General features: G+C 35.9%; 1 protein-coding gene across 18 annotated transcripts in view; it reads right to left on the bottom strand.

Annotated features, from left to right (window-relative positions):
- Positions 1–27867, bottom strand: part of ROBO2 (roundabout guidance receptor 2) — a 1625768-nt gene that overhangs the window by 165046 nt on the left and 1432855 nt on the right. For all 18 annotated transcript variants that reach the window (XM_032407350.1, XM_032407349.1, XM_032407345.1 and 15 more), the window contains 2 exons: positions 9080–9237; positions 6158–6278 (listed from right to left, as the gene is read on the bottom strand). In XM_032407350.1, coding sequence (XP_032263241.1) covers positions 6158–6278; positions 9080–9237 — 279 coding nt within the window. The remainder of the gene's footprint in view (positions 1–6157; positions 6279–9079; positions 9238–27867) is intronic.

Here is a 27867-nt window from a genome sequence, read left to right as displayed (position 1 = left end):
ATGAAAGCCATCAATTGACACAGAGATTCCAATAGTTTTTTTTTGTATGAACAACAATAGATCACTTGCCATTTGAAGAAAGCCTCCAGTGTAAAAGACAGAACAACATAGGGAAGGGTGTGGGGAGGAAGTCAGAAGAAATAAAAGCAGGAAGCATCACAAGAAAATTTCACTTGAAAAAAAAGGGTTAAAATCCTAAAATGCAAGAGAATTTAAGCTATCCATGAAACAAGAACAGAATATTATAAATAAGGAAGAATGAAAGAAAAGAAAGACCTGGGAGGTTTAACATCAAATTAACAAATACATGTTTGACATATAAACTGAATAAAAAAGATGGGAGAGGATAACTCCCTGAATTATTTAGATAGAGAGTTTTTAGATTATAATTGCTCACCAAGGATCCAGCCAGTAAAAGGAAAAAAGTGCCAAACCAAGGCATAGTATTGAAACATTTCAAAACACTGGAATAAAGATACAGTACTAAAACTGGAAAGAGAAAAAAAAAAAAAAAAGAGAGAAAACTGACCACATAGGAGTCAGAAGCCCAGTAGACTTCTAAGAGCAAAAGCAGAAGCTGAATGATTTTAGAGTGGTGATTTTAATATCCTGAGCAATGCTTTTGTAAACTAGAATTTTATAACCAGCCAAAGTATCAATTAAGTTTCAGAAAGAATATGTGCATTTTGCCCTTATTTGCTCTAGGCTCCAGTCAAAGAGAAGGCAGGAGAGAGACACTCTTCTGACAGGACTTAACCAAGACAGAAACAAAGGCATGGTGCAGAAAACAGAATCCAGCATGAGAGAAAAGGGGAAATAAATATCAGCATGAGCTTCCGGAGTAGATCTGAACTAGCCCAGTCAGATTGGCAGGAGGTCTGAGGCCTCCAGGAAGGCTGTAGCAAGGTGGGGGGGACTTCATAGCTAAGTAGAATTTTAGAGGATTTCGAACCTTCCATTAGAGGTTTCAAGAACTCATGACAGATGTAGACAAACACACATAAAAGAAAAAAATAGGTTTATTACTAACTCAAGAACAAATAAGTGCCAGAAAAGAAATGCCATTGTAATAGCGTAACACTAAGCTCAGTCCATAATTACATGGTTATAATAACTCATTCTGAATCTTAATATAACCAATGTTTCTAAAGTCAATACACTGAAGGACAGATAGAAGGGGAGTGGAGGTGAGAATGTGGGAAAGGGGATATAAGTGGGCCAAATCATCGTCTTACAAATAGAAAGCCAAAATAATATATAAAATTGCAGAATAAGGACATATTTAAAAACATGGAAATAAATCCCATAAGAAAAAGATAAAACAGGCTTGAGAAATGCTCAAAGATGAGGAATATGTGCATGCATGTGTGTGTGTGTGTGTGTGTGTGTGTGTGTGTGTACTGGAAGGAGGGGTAGGGCTAGATATTTCTGTGTTTCATTATAAGTATAGTAATACTTCTAATGTCTATTGGAAATGTAACATATGAAATCTTTTTTTCATGGATTACTTTGATAGGCATTTAAAAATCATTTGGGGGACAGGGCACCTGGGTGGTTCAATCAGTTAAGCATCTGCCTTAGGCTCAGGTCATGATCTCAGGGTCCTGGGGTCATGTCCTGTATCAGGCTGCCTGCTCATCAGAGAATCAGCTTCTGCCTCTCACTCTCCCTCTGTGCACGCTCTCTCAGATAATAAATAAAAATCTTTTAAAAATATAAATAAATAAAAAATAAAAATCATTTCAGGGGCACCTGGGTCGCTGGGTGGATTAAGTGTCTGACTTTGGCTCAGGCCATGATTTCATGACCTGAGCTCAGCAGGGAGTATGCTTGTCCCTCTGCCCCTCTCATGCTCTCTCTTTCTCTCTCTCTCAAATAAATAAATAAAATCTTTAAAAAAATAAATAAATAAAAATCATTTGGAAAAAAATTGTTATTTTTAAGTGATAGTTAAATTTTGGATAACAGATAGCCCAAACTTACCCATAATTAGAAATTTAATTATGTAATTCTAATTTCTCTGACTTCAGGATCTTTAGAAGTTAATTAACATATATAAAGTGCTAGGGAGTATTCTTTATGAAGGCATCTGGAGTGTGCCATAGATTTTAGTGTCCATTAACACTATGATGCCTACCTCTTAATTTTAGATTTGGTACTGCCCACTTAACTAAGCTGTTATGTATGGCCAACAAATATTAAAGGACAAACAGGATAAATGATGCATGGCGGATGGCAGAGTATATTTTGAAAATGAAGTTACACTGATCTCTCTGCTACATAAGAGATCTTTAAAATATAAGCTGCAATTTTCAAACTAAAAAAACCCAAAAAACAAAAAAAAAACCCTTCTAAGTTCAAGCCTACTTACTAAAGAACCAAAATACTTACCAAAGGCTTTTGTATTAGCCATGACCTATTACTCCTTTTGCTGTTTTTCTTGCCATTTAGAAGTGAATTATACTTTTTGAACAATTAATATTATCAGTTACTTTTTCTGTATAACATATTTTAAAGATGGAGTTGCAAAGGACAAGTAAAAATTTTCTGTTAGCTACGGAGGGGTTATAGTAGCCAAATTTTTTATTTAAAGCAGAATTGCTGCTCCTTGAAAATAAAATTGAGAGGGAGGGAGGGGTAAAGTGTAGCCAGTTATACGTTTATAAACCCTAGGTCAGAAATAATAATATCTAACAACGATGAAATATAAAGAAGTTTATTAGAAAACATGTACTAGACACAAAAGCACCAAAATAACGTAAAGAAGCCCCCACTATTCATAGCACACTAGTTCTTTTCTCTCAGAATTGAGCAAAGTACAGAAGGGACCTTTCTCATACAATCCTGGTCACGTCCTTGATTTGGACAATCACTACTGATTTTATATTTTATTTCTGGGTTTGGATGTTGTTTTCATCAGTATTGGAGATTTTCGGTCTTTTTCTTCAACTTAATATTGTACTTATAACCCCTTGGGTCGGTTCTGACTAGTTTACACCATCAGATAAATGTTCTCAGCTTCTTAAATCAATTCTTCCAGAGGTATGGCCACTAGACAAATTCAATCTTTTGGTTTATAGCTATTTTCAAAATAATTTAGAAGTAACACTGTAACTCCTGACATATTTAAGGATCTCCTGTAGTTCTCATCACGTCTTTAGGGAACGTAGGGTGAATATTTCATAACACAGTCACATTTTGGTAAGTCTAATTGCTGGGGTAATGACATTAAACCCTTTCAGTTTCCTTCTGAAGGCAGTATGTACTGTTATAATGCAACATTTTTCTCTTCCAAAGCTTGTGGCAGTTACAGAAAAATAGTAATGAGTGTTTCTTTAAATAGAACAGCTGTACTTGTGGGTTTTCAATGCTAATGTTCAGTGACCACTAATTTTATATTTAACCAGGCAAAACTGTATTTTATTCATTATGGAGTGAAACACATTTTGAGACTCTTAAGGCTGACTGCATGAAATTTAAGGGCAAACTGATACTTGTCTGAGCTCTGCAGGACAGAAATTTACATGCATACTTTGAACAATTTTATTTTTACTATTCAATTCCTTTAATGAATTATGGGATTTCTCCTGGTTCTGTCATTTGGGACTTCAAGCTGCTTAGTATCTATAAGGAATATTACCAGAGATTACTCGGTACTCAAAGTGATTGGAAAGAGAGGCCTGCACTCGAGTACATATTCACAAAGCACATCTTAACACTCTAAATGTAATAGAAATCATAATATGGCTCTTTTGCATAGTAGCGTTCCCATTACACCACAGGATGGCACATCTCAACCTGCAAAAGAGATTTCTTTCAGAAAGTGTGCAGGATTCTGATGCTACCCTCAAACATGTTCTGGAGTAATGACCATCAATAAAATCTTACCGTAATTCATAGAACCAGAAGATAATTTTGCTGGCACAAAAAATTATTTAAAAATCACACTTATCTCTTGTGTTTCAAAAAAAAAATCACATAATATGGGGTGCCTGGGTGGCTCAGTTGGCTGGGCATCTGACTCTTGATTTCTGCTCAGGTCGTGATCTCAGGGTCATGAGATTGAGCCCCATGTTGGGCTCTGTGCTCAGCAGGGAGTCTGCTGGTCTGCTGGAGATTCTCTCTCCCTCTGCCCCTCTACCCGCTAGCACATTCATGCTCTCTGTCTCAAAAATAAATAAATAAAATCTTTTTAAAAAATCACATAATATCAACAATAGTTAAATCTTTTAAGATAGAGATACATACACACACGTATGTATGTATGTGTATATATGTATGTGTACGTATACACGTGTGTGTGTGTGTGTATCCATACAGAGACTTAAATGATATTTCAATGACTTCTAAAGGAATGTTTCATTTTCCAATATCTTTAGGACCCCTATTTTCCCTAATTTTCTGTCACTTTATTTCTCTTTCAATTTTCCACAGCTGCCTTATAGTATCTTCCTTTTTTCTTTACTCTGACATGTTTATTATCCTCTCTTTTCTCCTTCCTAATGCTCTCTCCACAATTTCTCTGAAACAGATCTAATCAAGTTTTTTTTTTGTTTTTTTTTTTTTTAAGTAGGCACCATACCCAGTGTGGAGCACAAAGTGGGGCTTGAACTCCTGACATCAAGACCTGAGCTGATATCAAGAGTCTGACGCTCAACTGACTGCCACCCAGGCACCCCCAGATCTAATCAAGTTTTAGTCCATTAATCATATTACTCCAATAAAGAGTCCCTTGGCTCTTAAATTGAAAAAAACATGAATATCATAGCAATGAAGTAGGGAAGTTGAAGGGGCTCCATTTTAGAAACGCTCCATCTCTGCTGTTTTTCTGTGAGGCGCCATTTACTCATGTTCCATATTTTGCCTCTGAATAAGCCAAAGCAGCTCTGTTCCCACTTGAAGTGGGAAGCGAGAAGGTTAATCATTCTCTGAGTTTTTGTCTTAGGCCCCAAACACCTGACAACATGTAACGAGAGCCAGATCCCAAACATGTTCCAGGGTATTAGCTTCCAACAAACTTCGGCTGATAATGGTATCAATACCCCTATCTTCGGTCATTTATGGAATAACACCTATTGTTCCCCCAACACTTGCATGTGATTGACCCTACCCTGGATTCCTGGAGGAACACATACTCTATACCCTTTTCTAATATAAACCCCTAACCATAAGCAACAACAAAACTCATTCTTCTCTCCTTTCTGAGTCTCTCAGACACTTTGTCTGCTATTCTGTCTGTCACTCACACTATTCAATAAACTCTATTTTCACTTTCTCTGGCTCACGTTTGATTTCTATCCTGTGTGAAGCCAAGGACTCTCTTGGCTGGTCCTGTGGGATCTTCCCCTGGGTTCTTGGACCCAGCCTGCCTACATCAGCAAGACAGTTTATTTGTTGTTGTTTTTTTTAATTTTGATTACGTGTATGTATTTGTGTGTGTGTGTGTGTATGCAGCTAGCTAGTTCTTTAAATCACAAGCTATACTGTAAATATTTCAACATGAAACTTTTTAAAGTAGAAAACAAGTGCAATGTCTTTGCACTTCACTAATATAAAACAAGAAAACCAAAAAACTTATCCTCTGTCTTGCACATAAAAAAAAAGACTTGATAAATATATCACAGTGAATAAATCTTAGATATAATATCGCAAACAGAATTTGAGACAGATCAAGTTTTTACATTCTGATGAAAGGCAAATCCTATAAATATATATGAATAAAGTAAATGAATTATTGTTTAAAAAGTTCTATTTTCCTTCAGATGGAAGATTTCATCTGAAAGACAGAACCAGAAAACAAGGCAAATCTAGTCCTTCACTACTCACCATAAATCGTAAGTACCTGTCCAGGGCGCCTGGGTGGCTCAGTTGGTTAAGCGACTGCCTTCGGCTCAGGTCATGATCCTGGAGTCCCAGGATCGAGTCCCGCATCGGGCTCCCTGCTCGGCAGGGAGTCTGCTTCTCCCTCTGACCCTCCCCCCTCTCATGCTCTCTCTCTCTCATTCTCTCTCTCAAATAAATAAATAAAATCTTTAAAAAAAAAAAAATCATAAGTACCTGTCCCTATACGACCTGGTGTTTAGTATCAACAAATACATTTAACATCAAAGGAAAAGTATATATAAATAGCAATTTATAATTTAAAAGAGAGTTTTACCAAAGACAGTCAGCTCTGCTGGGTCACTGTCTCTTTCTCCCACCATATTGGTGCCAACACAGGTATACATCCCTGCATCACTTTTCCTGGTATTGGAGATCATCAGTTTTCCACCACGGATCTGTTAAAATTAAAAAAAAAAAAGAAGAAGAAGAAAGAAAAGAAAAGAAAAAGAAAAAAGAGGAAGGGAAAAAAGAAAAAAAAAGAAAGGAAAAGAAAAGAGAGAAAGAAAATGCAAAGTAAAATAAACAGCAAAGAGAAGGTGACTAATAAATAATTTTGAATATTTAGGCAGAACATTTTTTTTCCTAAAGGAAATAGCTCAGTGTCTAAGACCAAAACTTTCCCCCTATCTTGGCATCTGCATGTGTTTTTTCTTCTCTTAACTTCTCCCTCAGGATAAGCCTTCATATTCCCTTTCTAGAAAATGCTTTTGGGCATTCTTTTTCTTTCTTGTCTGGTCCTATTTTGACTTTTGTGACTGCTTCCACCAAATCCTAGTGGTTGTCTTCACTCTGAAGTAGGTTGAATGAATTGCTATTGATATTTGTTATCAGAAAGAAGCACTAGATAACCGTTTTTGGTCCTATAATGAAATTGAACTGACACAGAGGGATTCAACAAGCATTTACTGAGTACCTCTATGGGCTGGGCAGTGTTCTAGATGTTTGAGATTCAGGAGTAAACCAAATAATAATAAACCTCTGCCTTCATGGAGCTTAAATTTCAATTTTTAGCATTAATTATCTGTCTCACCTTGATTGTATGTATGAGATAATTTTTGAAGAGGAGGGCAGGTTGGATAAAAATAATTTTTTTTAAGTGATGAGAGTATGAGTTGGTGTAAATCATTGGCTTCTACTAGGTGCTTACTAATTGTTTCTTAAATGAGAAGCATTTATTGACCAAATAAACCAATGTAATATGTTAAAATGTCTATTTGTTAAAGAGGATATTGAAGCAGAATTAGATTTTTAGGATGTGTATCACCAACTCATGGCTTCTTTTCCAATTTTTTTTCTTTATATTTATGTAATTCAACAATCTTAACATCACAATGACTGAATGTTCTTAAAGAGATAGGAGAGAAGAACGTGCTGGTTTCCTCTGTTAATTTTTATCTCATAGGCAAACAAAACCCATGTAGGTATGTTCTCAATGGATATATTTCAGGCTCTGAAACTTATCATGTCCCAGAAAGGGACTTTTAATTTTGTTTTTACATGGGAAGAAAAGACTGCCAACCTGTTCTTAATTATGTGCTGTGGAGTATAATAAACTGTAGGTTATAAAAATGGCCATGGAGGCCATTTCTCCTCCCCCTGAAACTGAGTTTGGCAATATAACTTGATTTGACCAATGAAACTAAAGCAATGTTTCAGCAGACGAAAAGTGTTCTCAAATTGAGACTTGTCTTTCCTTGCTGGAATCTTGAGACCACCATGGGAACCAGTCTGAGCTGGTCTGCTGGAAAATTAGAGGCCAAGGGAAGAACCAGGATGCCCAGCTGAGTATAAGTCAATGGCCAGACATGTAAGGTTACCCTAGATCATCCAGCTGCCAGCACATCTTTTAAACAGGCCACAGAAGCATGAGAAAACCTAGCAAAGATGAGCCAAGCTGGCCCAGAATAAAGAATTGTCATCTTACCCACAGAATCATAGTCTAAATAAAATGGTTATTATAAGTCACTGTATTTTGTGGTGGTTTGTTATAAAGCGAAAATTAAATGATGCAAACATGAACTAGAAAGCCTTCAACAGTGATTTTACTCTATCACCAGGAGCATATTTTCATGTTTGGTATCCAAGCACAGACCACTGAGAACCAAATTCTCCCTGGTAATGTAGCTCCTCGTGGCGTCAAGAGTCCAAGCCAGAATCACATTAATATATATTGTGAGCTCTTATGTGGCCTATCTGGTTATGATGTAACCACGATGCATACATTAAAAAAATCTTCATTATAAGATATTTTTAAAGATAATAGACCCTAGACTATATAGACTTTTTATAGAAATGGCACATTTGTTCAGTTAAATGAGACATTATTTTAAGTAAAATATATTTATTCTCAATAATTGTACTGAATATAAAAATTATACTAAGAATAGCATCAGAAGTTTGAAGCATTATCTACTATTTCAGTGAACTGGTTCCCATAAGCATCACAAACAAACCTTGAGTGGATCCTCTAAAAATATAAAATAATTATATGCCATTCCCCTTCTCTACCTCTTTACAATGTTCTGGGTGTCTCATTTTGATATTAATCAAGTGATGAACCTAATCATCAATATTCCTTGAAAGCAGACTATTTTTCTACAAGAGCTAAACTGCAGAATCAAAAAAGTCACGTTTACTTTGATTTTACTTTATACCTCTTAAACTTTAAATGAACTCATGTAAAAAACTTTAGTTATAAATATTAAATTTGAAAACTGAAGAAGGTGCTTGAAGTACTCATTACCTCACATTATTTTCTCTTATAATTTTTGAAAATAAGTGCTAAAAAAAATGTTCTCGTTAATATGGCTTACAGCCATCATTTACCCTTTATCACTCAGGTGAAACTACATAATCAAAAGATGCATTTGAGATGTTAAAAAGAGCTTTGTCACCTTTGTACTGCAAAGATATATATATCTTTACATCTTCATATATATCTACATATTCGTATCTTTTCATATTCAGATTGGTACAAATATTAATATATCATCTACACTTGATTTCTATAATTTTTGTGTCTTTGAAGCCTCATCCTAAAGTTTTAGTTCTCGGTTTTTCTTTTTCAGTCCTTTCAAATGCAGTGTAAATGGTCATTAGCATTCAGTACATGTCTACAATTTCATTAGCAATAAAATATATCCATTTGAAGACTTGATAGTCAATCTCTGTAAGCATTAATTTTAATTTAACTCACACTTATTCTTTCTTCCTTGTCATCAATTCGAACTTTGTCTTTCTTCCAGTAGATGGTGGGTTCTGGGTGTCCCCTGGGAGGCTGGCACTCCAAGATCGCAGGCTCTCCAGCAGCCACTACAACATCTGTGGGATTTTGCCGGAAGTCATCTCGTAACACTAAAGAAAAACAATTGTAGTGAAAGAAAACTCAATGACAGTAACTTTAGCTTTCTCTTGCAAAATGTAACTTCACGTCTTACTTACTTTGTTCTAATAAAAATTAAATCTTTACTGAGAAACATAGCCGTGCCCGTCTTAAAACATTCTAGGGCCAAACTAAATGTTCAACAGGGAAATGGCTGACTGTAGGATCATGTATCTTTGCTATAAAATCTGCTTTAAAATATAAGAAAAGTCTAAGGAAAATAAGAAATACTCATGATATAGTTTTGAGATTTAATACTCAAGGTACAAAATTGTTTATGCAGTATGATCCCATTTTCTATAAAGAAAAAGCATAATGTGTATATGCATAATATGTATATAAAAACACTAAATAAATCATCATGTTATACTTAAAACCCCAAAACAAGTCATGTGCACATGGTCTGTGAGCACGTATGCATATCAGTCTGGGAGGGGAAATGGGGTGAGGACTCTTTGAGAACGCCCTTTCTCATGACATGAATATAGACAAGATCCACACTGTTTTCATTACACTTCAGAAGATGGACTCATTGCTCACCCTGCAATGCACTAACACCCACATACACAGGGCTACATTTTCATTCTCCGTGCATCTCCACCTGCCAAGCGACATCTGGGCAGCGTGACATTCAGAGCAGAGATATTCCTTATAGCAGTTTGGCCAGTCTGAATTTCCCCTCCTTTCATTAGGAGAACAGCAGGTTGGACCTCCATTGTAACCTCCGAAAATCTGGCATGCCTGGCTCTCCAAATGTCACCTATCTATCTGTGTGTGCTTTTCTTTGGCTGGCAAGATGAAAAGCCTCGAGAAATGACTTGGCCCTATCAGATTGCAGAATGCTGGGTTTCTTTAGCAAATAAACTATTTTAGGGGAAACAGTCAAAAAAAGTAGTTGAGACCAGGCCTATACCATATACCTCAACTGCCTCTGCTTTTTCTAACTGCCTTGACTTTCTTATTCCTTTGCATTCCAACACTGACAACTTTATTTCCTAAGTGTATCGAAGGGAAAACACACACACATGCACATACAGTGTCTTATATGTATGTTTATACATAAATTGGTTAAGCTGTTTGAAATCAAAATTAGGTAGCTTCTGCTAGCCTGTTATGTGAATCATCTGCTACAAATGTGGATTGGGTCACACCAACTGCCTTTGATGTCCTATAGTGAGACCTACTTCAGCACTCTGCTCCTTTGTTGGGCAAAGTCTCTAGGTTAATTGTCATTCTCCAAATAAATAAAAATTCCCTGGCCTGAAAATAGCTCCAGCGAGACAACTGAGTGACTTCTAGGGCTTTTCTTCTCTTGTCTCTTGCAACACATCCTTTAACAGGGGTTTCCATCTTAATGAAGTCATGGCCTTTCTGAGATTAGAGAACCTCGTCTCCTATTGAAGGAACAGTAAGAAAGAATTCAGCACAAATTGCTCACTCTCAGTTTATAAGCTGATTAATTTACTGCTTTTGCTGCTAAGGAAATGTGTTCCATTTTAGCACGGTGAACTGCACATTTTTGGTTCTCTTGTCTCACTGGCAAGAGAGGTGTGATTTATATGCATAAGGATTTGCTTCTGAATGGGCTCAGAGAAGTGTGCATTTAAATGTGACATGCAGGCAGGGGGATGGGAAGGGGTTAACACTGTGGTTCCCTTTTGCAGGTAAATCCTCCTGGGAAAGCAAGCTGGTGACTCATTTATATTCTAAATACAGAACAGCTGCCTATTTATGCAATGTTAAGACATGCAAAAATATGGTAACAGAGTGGTGAGCACCCCAACAATATCCGGAACTGGCAACAAATGGTGTTTTGGCAGGCCCTCAATCTGTTCCAAAATGACACATCTGGCCAGTTGAAGGACCTTGTCTAGAACTGGTCTCTTAACAAATGACATGCCAAAAAGGTACTTAAGGCCATTGCAAATCATTCAGAAACACAGTGTTACATCAATTTGCAACAAGCCAAATTAAGGAAAAAAAAAATTAAAGGTCCTTTGACACGGAGGACAAAAAGGAGAAAAATATCATAACAAACTAAGGACTGCTCCTCTTAAACAATATAACATGTGTTTATGGCATTCACAAAAAAGAAAATGACTCCAATTTGCAAATGAAGCCAAGAAATCTAACATCAACTGTAATTTTAGGCTTTCAGACTATTCACCCAGAGAGTAGGGTGAGATAATAGTATAATTGGTACTGTACCCTCTTCAACAGGGAAAATGCTCTTTGGGGTTTGTATAGCATTCAGTTAATTCATTTTTTTGCTTAGTGATACCATTTCTTTTACCCTAAGTCTTTGAGCTAATAAAATGGATTTCTTCTTTCTCTCAAAGAAAACAGTCAAGGGGAATACATCCTTTTCATCAGGTCCTAGCACAGAAGACCAAAAACTTACTCTTAGCGAAAAGTAAAGCCATTTTTACTCTTTTCAAACTGTAAAAAAGGGTAGGTATGTTCTGATATTTGCTTACATGTTTCTGAGGTTTGTAGATCCATTCCTTAATATAAGCAAAATAAAATGAAATAATATCTATTGTTTCCAATTTTTGTGCTAATTTTTCATTTCTGTCTTGGATTTTGCCCTATACTTTATTGCAGGTGATAAAGAAAAGAAAATATTCCCTATAGTAAAGAATTCATGCATTTTGGATGAAGGGAAGTAAAATGGTCTTGTAAATGTAGAAAAGCAAGGCAAGTCCAAATTAAGTCTGCATTTTTTTTCTCCTGAGCCCTGATTGTAGAAAGAATTGAGAGCAACATTTTTGATGTGGCTTGACAAATAAGCCAAAGCAAGGGTACGCAGCAATATGTGTAATGTGTAACTAAAGCTCCAAACAGGTCTTTAAGTAGAATGAAAAGAAATCAACCTGATTAACCGAGAAAAGAATCTGGTTACAATGACAAAAGCTTAGAGGGCAGTGGTAAGTTATGCTTTCAGGAAAAAAAAAAAAAAAAAGATATAACAGGTACACCCTTTTGATATAGCATTTCCTTGTGGACCCAAATCCTGCCAACAACCACATAAGCTTGAGAGCAGAAACTTTCCCAGCTGAGCCTTCACATGATACCACAGCCTTGACCAACACCTTGACTACAGCCTTATGAGAGATCCTACGGCAGGTGACTAACTTAACTCTTATCTGGGTTCCTGATCCACAGACAGAGAATAAATGTTTGTTATTTTAAGTCATGGAGTCTTGTAGTTTGTTACACAGCAATAGTAAACTCATATAATGCCCTATAAGAGTTTTAGATCTAGTTGTGCCTTTAGAGCTTACATCTCTGATTCCTGTCTCCTCATAATACCATCTTCTTTCACCTCCAACTCCTCTCCCTTCTGTCCCAAATCAACAGTCCTCAAGAATTTTAAAAATAGATATTTCATGTTTTACATCTTTATGTATTTTATAAAATATTTTATATTTTATATTTTTTACATTTTTATTTTATATTTTGCCAACAAAGGCAAGGCAAATCATTACTCAGACATTTCCACATATTAAGTTAGATTAGCAGGAATAGTGAGATGAGGCTACATAATTAAGAGACCAAAGATGTATTTCTGAATTACAAGGTACACATGCTTCAGAGTAGTTATTAGAAATATAGAGACTAAAAATACTACTGATAAAAGTAGTCATACACACTATTGGGTAAAGAATACCATCCATGACAAACTAAATCGATCATGAGAAAGGTAATCTAAAAGGAAATTATAATTAAAAACATTGTTAGCAGCAGTTGAAGCTGATAGCAACTCAGAGCAACACTGATAGCAAGGCTTCTTTGCTGGCAGGGTTTCTCTCTGTAGGTGCCCATGAGCTGTCAGAGATGTGTGGCTCAAGGCTTCTCAGTCGAAAACATATAGAGGAACATCTAATTATCAATGTACATTAGCATTTGGTGGTCTTTCTGCTTAGAAATCTCCCCCAGATTCCCCTTTGTTTCCTTACTTTTTCCTATTTCTTCCTTCAGACATATACCATTCCTTCAGTGTCAGCTTCAGACTTAGTCATCTGAGAAGTTTTTCCTTCTACGCTCCCACTGGACTAGGTGACCCTCTAATGGGCTCCCATCTTGAAGGACATGAGAAGACCTCATTGAATGTCCTTGATTGGTTGACTGAAGTGATGAACTCCTCTTCAAGAGGTGTGTTGCAGTCTTTTTCTCATATCAAATAAACCACAACATTTTGTTTTGTTTTGTTTTGAAGCCACGTTTTAATTTGATTTTAAAATGTCAATTATGAAGTACCATTTAAGTTGGTTGGATTTAAGGGATACCATGCCTACCTACAAGCTCATATATTTCTAAAATAAAATCCAGGCAGTTCAAGAGGGTCAGAAATCAATCAGTCAATTACACAACAGATTTATGCCAACCAGTAAAACTGTTAGATCAAATTACACTGTCAGTATTCTAATGGACTAGAAACAATGCAATAGCCATCCTACAGCTGGTATGTATTGTGTCCCTCTCCCTACTGCCACTAGCATCACCACCATCTAACACCACGGGGAAAGAGCAGGTGTAAGGCCAACCAGCCTGAAGCTCAGGTCCTCTATGCTACTTCTGAGGAAAGAACACTGTCTCTTCCTGCTGTACTGCACGACTACTGTTGACCGCCACACTGTTACCCCAGGGGGAGCTCCAGCCTCAGGATGAAACTGAGACTATGCACTTGAAAAAAATCTGGGTTCTTGATGACCTATCTGGACGAATAAATCTTGAAGACTGTACTAAATCTGGACTTTCTAGTTATATGATCTAAATAAGTTTTTTTTTTCATACTTAGAACAGTTTAAATTGAGTTTCCCCTTTCAACTAAAAGCTCCCCACTGACAAGCTGTAATAATTCTGTATTTTTCTGAAGTTTCAATGATGGAAAGACCAAATAAATCAAAAGAGGAATCATCATTCACAACAAACTATCTTATTATATTTGGTACATTCAAACAAAATAGGGGCGGAATGGACAGACTAGCCACCAGCTAAATAGATGATAAAATCTGATATTTAGGGGATAAGTTGTAAGTGGTTTCTTCTGCACAGAAGGGGAACGAGAAAGAAAGAACTCAGTGGGGAGACATCCTGCTACCGCTGTGCAAGCTGACACTCTGGCACCTCTGAAGCATCCTAACAATTCCAAAATGAGCCGCTCTCGCCCCCCATCTCTACTACGACTCCCGGTGCAAGCAAATTCACTCAGCAAATGATCCAGATAAACCACTGATATGAATTGGAGCATGCTGAATAAACAAGGATGCCCTGTGACTTGTTCATTTTCAAGTCATAGCATTTTGGGAAGCCTGGTATTCTGCAGGGAATAAAACACACAAACACAATTCACAAGAGGAAGCGCCCGCTCCAGATTTCTTAGCTAAGCCTTTATTCTTGAATCCTTTTTTTTTTTAGTCCTGTTCTGTCCTCACCAGCAATGTAATTTGAAGGCCTGCTCAGAGTGCCAAGTCTTTCTTAATGTTTTCCATTAATGTTTAAAACTTGCTGAAGGATTCTTAGAAATTGCATGGAAACGTCTTGCTCTCTGTAATTTGTATCCGTAACCTCTGTAATGCATATGTTCTCCTTGGGGACTGAGTGTTGAGATCATTCATAAACTCTTGGATCGCATGTGGCACCGCAAACTGGTGACATCTGACCACGGCAGACTCCGAGACCTGTCTCTGGTAATCATTTCCTTTGGTTTGAGTTAAGGAGCCGGCAGTTGGCATACCTTCAACACTTGGAAGTCCTATTTTTGGCAAAGCCTAGCATCTGATATTTGACAGGGATCTGCATACTCTATCCGTTAGCTTAGGAGGAAGTTGTGGATTGGAGCTAATTAATGTTTAATCAGCTCCTCTTTTTTCTTCCTTAAAGTGCCTTCATCCACAAAACTGTTCATGTGGGATTAATGTCTCCAGCATCACAGAGAGCTCAAAGGAATGAGAGTGTCTTAGAGATGCGCCTAAATATAGTATGCAAGGAGGAGGATGGTGTCTAGAACAGTAGGTATTAGCCTAAACATGTTCAAGGCAAAGCCTTCCACTATTCAGAAGAAAAACCTCTCAATACCCTCAAAATATTCTGCTCTATTACCCAAATAACTTCTTTCTAGCACCTGCCCCATTTAGGGCTAATTCTAGTCTTGGCTACAGAGGTGCCTACAACTCTGGGCAATGGAAAAAATGGCACATTGAGTTCAAAATACAGAACTACACAGGCTAGCATTAAAAAAAAAAGCATTAAGTAACATTTCTCAAGATGGTAACAAGAGCCTTCCTGACTCAGTTGGAGGAATGTGTGACTCCTGATCTCAGGGTAGCAAGTTCAAGCCCCACGTTGGGTGTAGAGATTACTTAAATAAATAAAACTTAAAAAAGAGAAAAGATGGTAACAAGAGGAAATACCAGATTTTTCAACCTTATAATACTGCCTCCTACTTTCTCTAGATCTGGGTTTGAGTATAAACAAACAAACAAATAATCATGACATCTTTACAGGATTTGTATTTACAGGATGATTACAAATAGCCATCTGTCTGCTTCTAGCTTTTCAATCTGGTTCATGTCCCATGAGCCTCAAGTCTTTAGCCAAAGCAGTTGCGCTACTAGGTATCAGGAAGGCTTGTTACAACTGCTTTGCACAATGCTTTTTTTGCCCTTACTTCCCATTTTTCTTCCACATCCCTCTCTTTCTCATCCTTTTCATTTAACCCTCACTATTAGACCAAAGAAAATAGAAGTTTGAGAGGACTGAATATCATATATATAGATATGCAAAAAAAATTAAACACAATATATTTAAGTGTACATTTAAATTTAAAATAAACATAAGTATATATTTAAATTCTAACTTCAGGATTCATCACTGCTTTATAGCTACATCTGTCAATTTGAATAAAGGAATAAAGAGAGCTATCAAGTAATTATTAATGTGCTGCTTTATTCTGGATCCCAATAGATTAATGCCCTCCTCCCGCCTTGTTAGTCCTTATCTGAAGGCATTAGCTTTTACAGCATTCTAACACTGCATAGTTCACAGAGGTACTCAATCTCGACAGCATCTTCCTGTCATTCTACCCTGTCCTAGTATCAACGGGTTATTGCTCCAATATTTCTCTCCCATGGTGTATTCTGATGTGCATGATCAACATGAATTACAATGCCAAGTAACTGCCAGATGTCATGAGTTATAAACTCAATAGTCTAAGGATTATTACACATTAGGGCACCCTACAGTGCAAGGGTGTCCTGGAATTTATGTGTTATTTATTACCTATTGGCAGGGTCTCAAAGTAATCTCACCCCTGCTGATGAAATGAGGGTTGGAAGGAGAAGAAGGTCAAGGTCAACCTTCCTTGTCAAGAATGCCAGTTACTTCGAAACTACTGTTGCTTTATCTTTTTTCCCCCTCTACCTGAAACTCAATGAAATCTCTGAATAAGAAGAACATGTATTATAATGCATCTATGGACTTTCAACTTAATTTTGCTGATTTCACAATTTTCATCATGTCGCCTATTTTGACAACACATTTCATAACCATAACTGTTAGAGGTTTGATTTAGAGGATACCTGTGAGCCCCACCATAATCCATAAACTTAAAAATGACCTCTTTTGAAAGCACACTGTTTATTTTCCTTTTTTTACATAACAGGAACATAGACCAAAGACTAACAGCATGAGACTTATTTAAATTTTTAATGCAACAATGAGAACATTTTTTAAAAATCATGTCCCACAAGCCTGTGGACTTTTCAGTCTTCCCCATCCAATATTTTAAGATTTGCATACATCCATGCCACAAAATATGGTCATTATTCTAAGCTGTCATGAATTTTGCTGAAATGGATGTAATATGACATCCTATATTCTTCTAGAAATGTTCTATTTGATTACTACATGACACAAAGCTTGAAATGTTTCCTAATCCAGAATATGGCATATTTATTTTCAAATTGGCTGATTAAAAAAAGCTCTATCACCTCTCTCTTCTATCCCAAAGACCCAGTAACCTTCTTTTCTTTTGCCACCAAATGAATTCTGAATGCTGCAGTTAACATTCAGTAATCTCATTACCCATCTACCATAAATCTTCAAAAGCATCACCATGTTTTGACAGCTGAGCAGGACAAGAGGAAGCAAGGAGCATATCCAAGCACTTGTTATGAATGCAAATGTGCTAAAGACCACATTTAAATTATTTCAGAAAACTCATATAACACCACTGACAACAACTGGAAGACAATGTGCTTAACAATTTTTGTTTACCTATGAAAAGCACAATTTCCCATATCCCTGATGCTAGGTCCACAACCCCCCCCCACTCCACCCATTGCCATACACTCTATGAAAACAAACTGATACCAAAGAACCAGTAATGAATATCTTTTCAGGTGTAAGTAATACTGAGTTCTCATGATAAAAATTTATTGTGTGTTTTACTGAAAAGTGTTTAAATATTTAAACATTCACGTATACTTTAATCAAAACTTCATATCTTATATGAAACTGGAAAGATGTCATCTTAATGGGGCACCTGGGTGGCTCAGTCATTAAGCGTCTGCCTTTGGCTCAGGTCATGATCTCAGGCTCCTGGGATCGAGCTCCGCATCGGGCTCCGCATCGGGCTCCCTGCTCCATGGGAAGCCTGTTTCTCCCTCTCCCACTCCCTCTGTTTGTGTTCCCTCTCTCGCTGTCTCTCTCTGTCAAATAAAGAAATAAAATCTTAAAAAAAAAAAAAAAGATGTCATCTTAAGCATGGAGGTTTTTAAAAAATCCCTCTCTTCCTCTGACATAACCTGGAGTCAACCTTGGCCAGCCACAGGCCAACCTTGGCCATGTTCAGCAAGAAGGGAATAAATCAAATTATTTTCTGAGTCTCTGGCTATATTTTTATTCTCTGGGTTCCACTGTTATTGTGAGGACAGGGACTCAGTACATTTTCATTCCCAAATTAAGACAAAGAATAAACAGAGCCACTTCCTGCTTGGAGAGGTGCCAACTCCCTACCCAGAAATAACTACCTTGTTGCATGTGATTGTTTTAGCTTCTCTACCTGAGAGGGTACCAAAACTTGATAAGTAAGAGTTATCAAAGAGTCTATCAAACCTTCATTATTTTGTCTTAATCAAGGCTATTTGTGATACCAGATGATTAAAATTAACAAATTATTATAATCTTAAATTTTGGTCATTTTCATGCACCAAATATCAACTGCTTTACTCCACTCTTCCCCAAAACTGTCTATAAATGGTAAAATTAGAAACATTTCTTGATGCTGTCAATGAGCAGTCAAATTTATAACTATTCTGAATATCCTACTTCCTCTCCACCATTTGCCCAGTTGCTTTCGTAGGACCTGGAACTGGCATTTGATTTATGCTTCTGAAACGACCACTATTTGGCAAGGAGGCAATATGGCATTGTGGTTAAAATAATGGATTTAGTCAGCGGCCTGGGTTTGAATCTCAGTTCTGCTACTTTACTAACTGGATGGTCTTATACAATCTCTGAGTTTCTTCATCTGTAAAATGGAGATAATAAAGCTTATGTCTTTGGATTGTTATGAAGAATTAAAAAAGTGGTCTTTGTAAACACACTGAGACATAATGGAAGGACCTCATAAGTGAGAATTATTATTGCTACTGGGAATTAGAAATACTGGTAAATAAAAAGGATCTTGCAATTGGGATTTAAATATAATAGTATAATCCAAAATCAAATATATTTAGGTATTTATGTTATGTTATAAAGCATTAACAGGACAATAAAATGTCATTGATTCCTCCCAACTGAAAAGTTCACATTTGCCCAGTAAGTTTTACCCAGTTCATTTTTAAAAGGTGATTTTAACATAACATTTATTTTTGCTTTGTTCAAATGATACCAGATAAATTAGAGAATCTTCACTTTCCAATCAGTTCTAGTTATAACTATATCTTTTGTTTAACAGAAGAGTTTTCCAAATCAGTCACTTTTTTTTTTAATTTTTAAGTAATCTCTACACCCAACGTGGAGCTCGAACTCACAATCCTGTGATCAAGAGTCACATGCTCCAACAACAGAGCCAGCCAGGCTCCCATCACTTCTTTTTAATTTGATAAGTATGTACGCATATTTTATTGTTGCAAGGTGCTGTGCAACACATTGAGGAGTACAAGATACTTTAAGCCGAGATCTTGACTTCAGGGAGCTAAAGAGATTTATATATAACTCAAAATCTACAATCTGAAAGAAAGAAAATAAAAGCATGCAGTAACTACATTGAGAGGTACATTGAAAATACATTAAAGTCCAAAGGAGAGCAACATTGCATTCAACAAGGAAGGCATTTTAGAGGAGCCAACTTCAGAGTTGGGTTTGGAATATGCAGCATATTCTCTAATTAATTACAAAAAGAACAGAAACATTCTGGAATGTGCTTGCATGCCTATAAAGCGATCTCTGGAAGAACACCTAAGAAACTAATAATAACAAATGCCTTTGCAGAGAAAAAAAACTGGGAAGTAAAAGATGGAAGGGGAAGACTTCACTATATCCACCTTATACTTTTTGATTTTACAACATTGTTAATGTAGTAATTATTTATTAATATTTATATTTAACAACTTATGAATAAAAATAAAATCGACTATGTGTATTTTCAAAGTATACGCTCTGTCCCAACTGGATTCAACAGAGTTGTAAAGAGGGTATGGAAACCTGGCTTTTCCCAAGAGTCACTTAGAGACATAAAGTCCAAGTTTATAGAAGAATGGCAGTTTGGAACATAAATGTCAACAGAATATCTGTAGGATGATTATAAGGCTGACCTTAGAGATCAAAATATATAATTTGATTAATTATCTCTTTTCTAAGATAGAATAAAAATTCAGAAGACTTGAATGTTGAGAAGGTCTTTTCTTTTCATGGAAGGTTAATTGAAGCGCTACTATCAGCTTCATATAAGAGATATGAAGCTGAGGAAGATGACAACATTTTGATCCAGACCTAGGCCTCTTAGTGCCTGTATAGAGGACTGGATAAAAAGCAAGGAAGTTATGGAGGAAGGAGTAAGTAGTGGTGACTCTGCTCTAGTTGAGAGAGGCTTGACACCATCACATATTAACTGTCTTCACAGAGTGCTTAAAAGCCAAAATATCATTTACTTAGAAAAAAGTTCTTCAACTTTTCCAAATTGTAAGTTGTGGATCTATAAACCCACTTTAAATATGTGAATCAAGAAAATTATAAATGATTCTTCCTTTAAAAAATAAAAACTTATCTCCATTTGAAGGTTCTTCATGGAGTTTTCTTTCTTCTTCTTTTTTTTTAAGATTTATTTATTTTAGAGACAGAAAGAGCACAATCAGGAGAGACAGAGGTAGAGGGAGAGAGAAACTCAAGCAGACTCCCCACTGAGCGTGGAGCCTGACTTGGGGCTTCATCTCAGCCCCCTGAGATCACAATCTGAGCTGACCTAAGCCAAAACCAAGAGATGGACATTTAACTGCACCACCCAGGCGCCCCTTCATGTAGTTTTCTTTATTGTAAATGTTAAAAAAAATTGTTCAGCTTTATAAAGATTTTGGTTTATTATCTTTGATACATCTATGTCTTTTATATTTCATATAATTTGAATATATAAAAATATTAGCTTTTTATTTTATTTTAAAGATTTACTTATTTATTAGAGAAAGAGAGAGAGAGAGAGGGCACATGTTGGGGAAGGCAGAGGGAGAGAACCTCAAGCAGATTCTCCGCTGAGCTGGGAACCCAACTTGGGGCTCAATCCCACAACCCATGAGATCATGACCTGAGCCAAAATTTAACAGTCAGAGGCTTAACCACTTGAGCCACCCAGGAGCCCCTAGCTTTTTATTTTAAAAGTGAGGAAACAAAATACATGTATGTACAGATTAAGTATAATGATATTATTCAGTCTTTAATATAATTTTTCTTATAGGATGATAGTTGGTGGTATATCATAAAATGAATTATATTCTATCTTAATATAATTAACTCTTGAGGAAACTTTCTCTATACCAGTAAATTCAATTTTGTCTAATCCTTAGGTTTATGATAATGTCAGCTCATTAAAATGTTAGTTAAAACTCATTAAAACGCACAAGCAGAGGTAACAACTTCATTACTGTAATATGAGGTAAAGAAAAAGAGAATGCTTTATTATCATTTAATTGTTTTCAGAATTGAATATATTTGCATAATACAAAGGTGCACTGTATATTTTCAATAGTCTTCAAATATTAAGCAGCCCAATAATTTAAAAAAGCATTCTTTAAAAATGACTTTGTTACTGCAAAATTCTGGTTGTTCTTTTTCATTTAGAAAATGTGGCCATAATAGAGATAGAAAATCACTTGAAATAATACTAAAATATGTTAACATAGTTTCTTTCTTTTTCAATGTTTATAATGTTTAGGTAGAATAGGATTTCCATACAATAGTGGATGGCTTAATCAAATGCTGCAATTAATTGCCTTCACTAGATATGTCAGTACTTTGTAAAAATGGAAACTCAGGTAGAAATTACATTGGAAATTAGCTATATCTCCAATGCAGATGCAATCATTTCATGTTTCTCTCCCGTAGTAGCTTAGCCAGAGTAAATACTTGATATTATTGCTGAGTTAAGATGTGGATAATTCATATATGTGATTTTTTTTGTATTCTCTTCCAAATCTGACATGATAAAGCCATTACTATTAAATATATCTAAAATATATCTAATTGTAATATATCTAATTGTAATGTATATTTCCTATCATGTATTCGAAGATACTCTCCTAATTTTCCTCCCACTAGCCATTTACTCTTGTATGTACTTTGCCAGAAACTTTCTGTTCTTAAAGCATAGTCAATATCACTCAAAAATGGAGTATCCTCAGACACACATTCTTCCAAGTTAACCTCTGCTAGTCCTGCCTGATGCTGATGACTCTAAAGTGAATGCCTCCAGCCTTGAGCCCCCTGGAGCTCCAGACTTGCTTGTTTAACATCACCACTTGAGTGATGTCTTGAATTTAATGTGACCAAAATGGAATTCTTGATTTTTGTCACACAAATCTTCCTCTCCCCAATCTTCAGTGTCTTTGTATATGGTATTGCCATATACAAATTGCTCAAGAAGTTATTAATTTTCCCTTATTTCTCACACACTATGCTGTCCATCAGTAAGACCTTAATGACTGAAATGTCCTCAGAATCAATTTTCTTTACCTCTACTGTCATTTGGTCTGAGTCACTATCATCTCACCAGGAATAGTGAAGCTGACTCTTTAACAGTATTACTTTAGTCTTGCCCCTCTTACAGTCAGTTCTCCACACAGCAGAGTAATATCATTAAAATTATAAGACAAATCTTGTCATCCCTCTGCTTAAAATTATCCAAAGGATTCATCACATTTACAAAAATCAAGCAAACAAACAAAGAAACAAAACCCAAAATCCTTACTCTGGCCTACAAAGCATCTTGGGGTCTGGCTCTCATCTTCCACTACCCTTGCCTCTTACTCCATTCTCCCCCAATGAGCTTGGTCCTTCTCTTCTTCTAGCAAGGCAAATAACTTCTTTAGGTCCTATTCCTACACTACTCACTGTGAAATTTTCTTCCCCTAGAATTTCCTTTTAGGTCTCCTCTTTTTGTCCATCAAATCTCAGTTTACATGTCAAATCTTTGGGTTCCCCTTTTATGATGACCCAATCTAAACAAGAAACAATATCACACATATCACATCTCTCTGGTATTTTTCCCCCTGCATATCACATATCACTATGTAAAATTATTATAGTTTGCTTGTTTTTTTTGTTATCTATCTGCCTTCAGTAGGAGAGTAAATGTTTATTGAACGAATAGATGAGTGAAGAATTCAATTCTTGTCATCAGCTAAACTAGATATAGTTGATTATTACATATACATCTTTAGTAAAAAGTTTCCTAAGTTGATTTAATGATTTTACTCAATAAATGTATAGAGAGTTTCTTGTTCTTTATTTTGGTAAATGATACAGTATGCTTTGAAAGAGGTTATTGTGGAATGATCTCCCCACATTTATAAACTTTTCAAGATCATGTTCTGAATGTTTATTTTAAAATATTTCAGTTTTCTGGAAGGGTGAGATAAATTAAAACCTAATAACTGTCAAGATGTCCTGCCTAGAAGGTGAGTGGAAACCTCACGATGACCCGGAGAAATAGGTTGGTTTATGTATGAAAAGACAGCAGTTCCAAAATGCCAACTTCATCCAGTTAATAAACGGAGAAGCCAGGATTTGAAAATAAATCTTCTGTTTTTATTCTGGAGCCTATACTTTAAGATTACTGTAGTGGAAACTTAGGCATAACAGACATAATTCATAATTCCTGAACCTAATTATTAAATATACTAAAAATAACTTGGTAACTAAGATCTTCATTATAATCAGTTATTATATCATGCTGTGAGATGGTGATTTCAAACATTAGGCTAAATCTATTTTTAATTCAAAATTCATGATGAAACTTGATTCTTTGAATAAATCTCTAATACGAACTTGATTTTCTACAATTGCTTTTTCCTGAAGAACAACAGCTAATGGTAAGTGAATTGCTGATCAGTATGACACTGCTGTCTTTCTGTATAAAGAACTATTGTAGCTTTTCTAAGGGTGTGCTCAAGCCCTCAGGATTAGGGACTTCCTTTCTTTCTTTTTTCTTTTCTTTCCTTCTTTTTTTTTTTTTTTTTGGTTAATATGTAAGTCAATCTCTTCTTTCAGCAAAAGTAAACATTTACTCAGCTTCAATCTTTTCTCTTTTCTCATTTATTTTTCACTGAATATTGGACAATATATGTAGGCATCTCAGATAGTTCACTTTTCAGAATGATATAATCACTATGAGGTTATAATTTTTGCAACGACAAGTACAGCCAGAATTTTGCATCTCCAGCTATTCCTTGCCCTCTGCAGGGTAGGCCCTGGTAGCTCACAGGTTTTGGTGAAGGAAATCATTCAATTTGAATCCTGGGATCATTACTTATTAGCTATGGAATTTAGGACAAGTTATTTCCCCTTTCTAAGCTTCTGCTTCTTCATCTGTGAAATGGGAATAATGGTGGCCATCATCCAGGGTGGCAGTGAGGATTAAGTAAAAGAATTTTTGGCATTTAGCACATACCTGGCAAAGAGGAATGTTCATTCATTATCATGGCTTTGCATAATCAAACAGAAAGAGATGTTTAAAATTATATATTCACCCTTAGAAAGTACATATCTCCCCACAGTGATAATTCTCTTGATTAAGTTCATAGGTATGTAACAAAACTGTAGGTAACACACAATAGAATGGAAATTTCTCTATTATCACACTAATTTAATAATGTAATATTTAATAAGTAATATTGAATAATATGTTGCATAAGCAACTAATATTCATTGGACCTAAATAATCAGTTTAAATATTTACACTAATTTGTTTAGATGAAAAGTTGTGGCACTTTAATTTTGCTTTACGTTAAGAAAAAAAATCATTTACGTTTTGGGTTGTATTTCTTAGTAAAAACACATAGAACAAGTGGATCAAGACTTTTAGCAAAAGAAGGGATAATGTGTAGCAACTAGATGCAAAAAATGACTCTACAATAACACCAAGCAATTTTTATGCCTAATTCTTAGTGAACAATCACTTAGTTTTAGTTTAAATGTAGATATTTTAACACAAAAATTAGCTTCTTTATACAGACTTTCATTATGCTCAAATTTATGACATTTCTCTTGTCACATTTTTAACTACTGAACACATGATTTCATTATTTACCAAATTGGGTACCTGATCCTCAAAATTATATAACTATTGCTGATTAAAGATTAAAATAGATCATTTATTTCAAGATCACACACACACGGAAATTGAACTAGTGAGAGGAAAAAACAAAACAAATCAGGGGCCTTAGTTTCTAGAGAACCCAAAATCACCTGTTCCTGACAGCCCATCTTCCACTCTCCAAATGCCTATTAGTAAAAGAAAAGCAGGCCAGTACACCCCCTGACATCTTTAATTGACTTCCTAGAGAGTGTTATCAAGAGCTACTCAAGCGGGGCTAATAGTGCCTGCAGATTGCTCACACATGGCAAAGCTGGGTGAGCTGGACTTTAAAAGGTCTGGAGGAAGAGTATAATCTCTACTCCATGTGGGGGCAAGAACTAAGGGTTATCTGAAAAGCAACAAATAATCCTTCAGCACTCTTGAGACAGAGGGAAGATGTGTAACGTGAGCCATGAAAATCGGTGCTTAAATGCAGACTCTCTGGAGGTGCCTCCTATCGTCATATTTAGATTGTGACCCTGAGTTGTGTTAGTCAACGGGACCTGAATGACAGGAAAAGACACTGGCCTCACTGAGCCTTCCTTTTGACAATTCATGTTGAGTCTTCTGAGAGCACATGCTTCCGGGAAGAGCCAGGCTATGTCGAAATGAGGCAAAAAGGATCTGGCAGAATCAGACAAGCCCAGTCATTTCAGTGAAGTTTAAAACCTCATCCCCATAGGGAGGGCAGCATATGGTGCCTAAGATCTCTACTTGGACTGTCGCCTAGGCACATCGGGATGAAAAGAAGTCTGTTTGTTTTCTTTTCATTTTAGTTTTGCCACTGAATGTCTCGCTTCTGTACTCGATATTTAATTGGAACAGAATGAAAGTCTTGCATACAAATCTCAGCACGTTGTATCTTTCAGCTTTTATTAAAACATCATATTTTCACATGAATGTTTGCCCATCACTTCCAAGACTGTCCCCTACCTCCTCTCCACCAAGCTAAGATCCTTTCCTTTGAAGCAGAGCCAACCCTTGAGGTTTCTTGCACCGCCAACAAAACATAAACAATTATGCTTCAAGTCTAAAGACAGCAACTCCTGTTTGCTCTTAGTGTTAGATTTTCAATGATTTGTTTCATTCGCTTGCTGCGTCAAACTATGAAAAAGTTCACTGTACAAACAAGAACTATTTCATAGTTTTTAACGTTTTTTTCTAGCTGATAGCCAATATCAGCTTCTATGAAGTGTTTTTTTTTTTAAGTGTCACACTTTTTGAATGTTTCTATTCATTTTCCCCTAGTTAGTGTAACTTAAAAAAGGATTTTTCATTAATGATTGGAACTGCTCAAACATTTTTTTTATGTTTATTTAATGAATCTGTGTTATCTCCTCAAATGTGTGAAAAAAGGTTCTTGTCATTAATCAAACAATATTCAAGCTTTGATAATTATAACAGCAATTCTATTTGTTTTAAATTCAGTTAAACTGGTTGCTTTGGAGTCAGTATTATAGTTTCATTCTTCTATTTATTATCCCATGATAATTTTACCTTTTGAAGTTACAAGCTATAGAATTAAAAATAAAAACAAAAACAAAAAAATGACTTTAATCAGCAACAGTAAACTACTCAAGCAATTTCCCTTGCCATCTCCTGGTATTAAGCTACACACCTGGGGAACGGCAGACTAAATTACAGGTACAGCCTGGGTGTAGGAATGAGTGCACTACAAGGCAAAGCTAACTTGTCCAAACCATGATGATTCAGATGGTGTCCCAACAAACTTAATTAGCAGCACGTCAACTTCCATGGCAAACGAATGGTCATAGACAAATAATAACCAAGTAATCAGAAAGGGAGGAAAAAAAAGAATAGACAATTAGATAAAATTAGCTATAATGAAAAACAATTAATTCTAGAAATTTTTAAGGGTACACGATGGCTTCTTATGAACTTAGAAGAATATCAAAGACATATTAAAAGGACAACCTTCCAACAACATGTGAAATGTTATAGGTGAGCTAGATACACCATGGATTAAGAATAAATGTCTGTCTGGATGATGCCAGTATCGAAATAAATTTTTGCTGTGTAGAAGATTAATATAAATATTTCCATCTTTCTGCCTCAAGATACATTAGTATAAGTAATGACTAAATGAAAAGGTTCCTGAATATAAAACCTGGTATGCAATCAGGAGAGTTCTGATTGCAAAGGAGTCTGGGGTTCAGCCTAAGTGCATGACCAATGTAATGATAGTGGGAAATGTATAGAAATTGATGAGGCCAGCTAGAGACTGCTACATTTAGCAAAGCAGGATACCAGAAAATGCAAAAACAGAGAAATTAAATTGAACACTCATCTTTGTTTTCCCCCAAACACAACCATGTTTATCTGGTAACAACAGAGTAACAATCAAAATAAACAACAATGACCAGAATAAATGTTAAAAAAAGGAATGCAATAACAGATATTGTGCTATAAATGGACAAACTATTCAAGGGAATGGTGTCAAAGAAACGCTCAGGGTAAGAAGATTTTGAGGGAGATGCCAATCTCAAATAAAGCTACACACAAGTTCTATTGTTTAAATTCCAATGAGGGTATCTGGTTAATCCAGGTCTAATCATTGATGAGACTAAGGAGTGAGAACAAATGTGCTGGTTTAACAGAAGGAACAACAGAAAGGGCATGCATTTGGAGACACTTGAAACACATCAGAAATATTGCAATCTCCTAGTGCTTCATCCTCGCTTTTCTTCCTAGAAGCTTACATTATAAAAAGGTCAACTTGTTATTTGCC

The sequence above is a fragment of the Phoca vitulina genome, unplaced genomic scaffold, assembly GCF_004348235.1.
Source record: "Phoca vitulina isolate PV1807 unplaced genomic scaffold, GSC_HSeal_1.0 scaffold8, whole genome shotgun sequence".
NCBI classification, from domain to species: Eukaryota; Metazoa; Chordata; class Mammalia; order Carnivora; family Phocidae; genus Phoca; species Phoca vitulina.
Note: the sequence above shows the minus strand (reverse complement) of the source record. Positions and strands in the feature narration are given on the sequence as shown.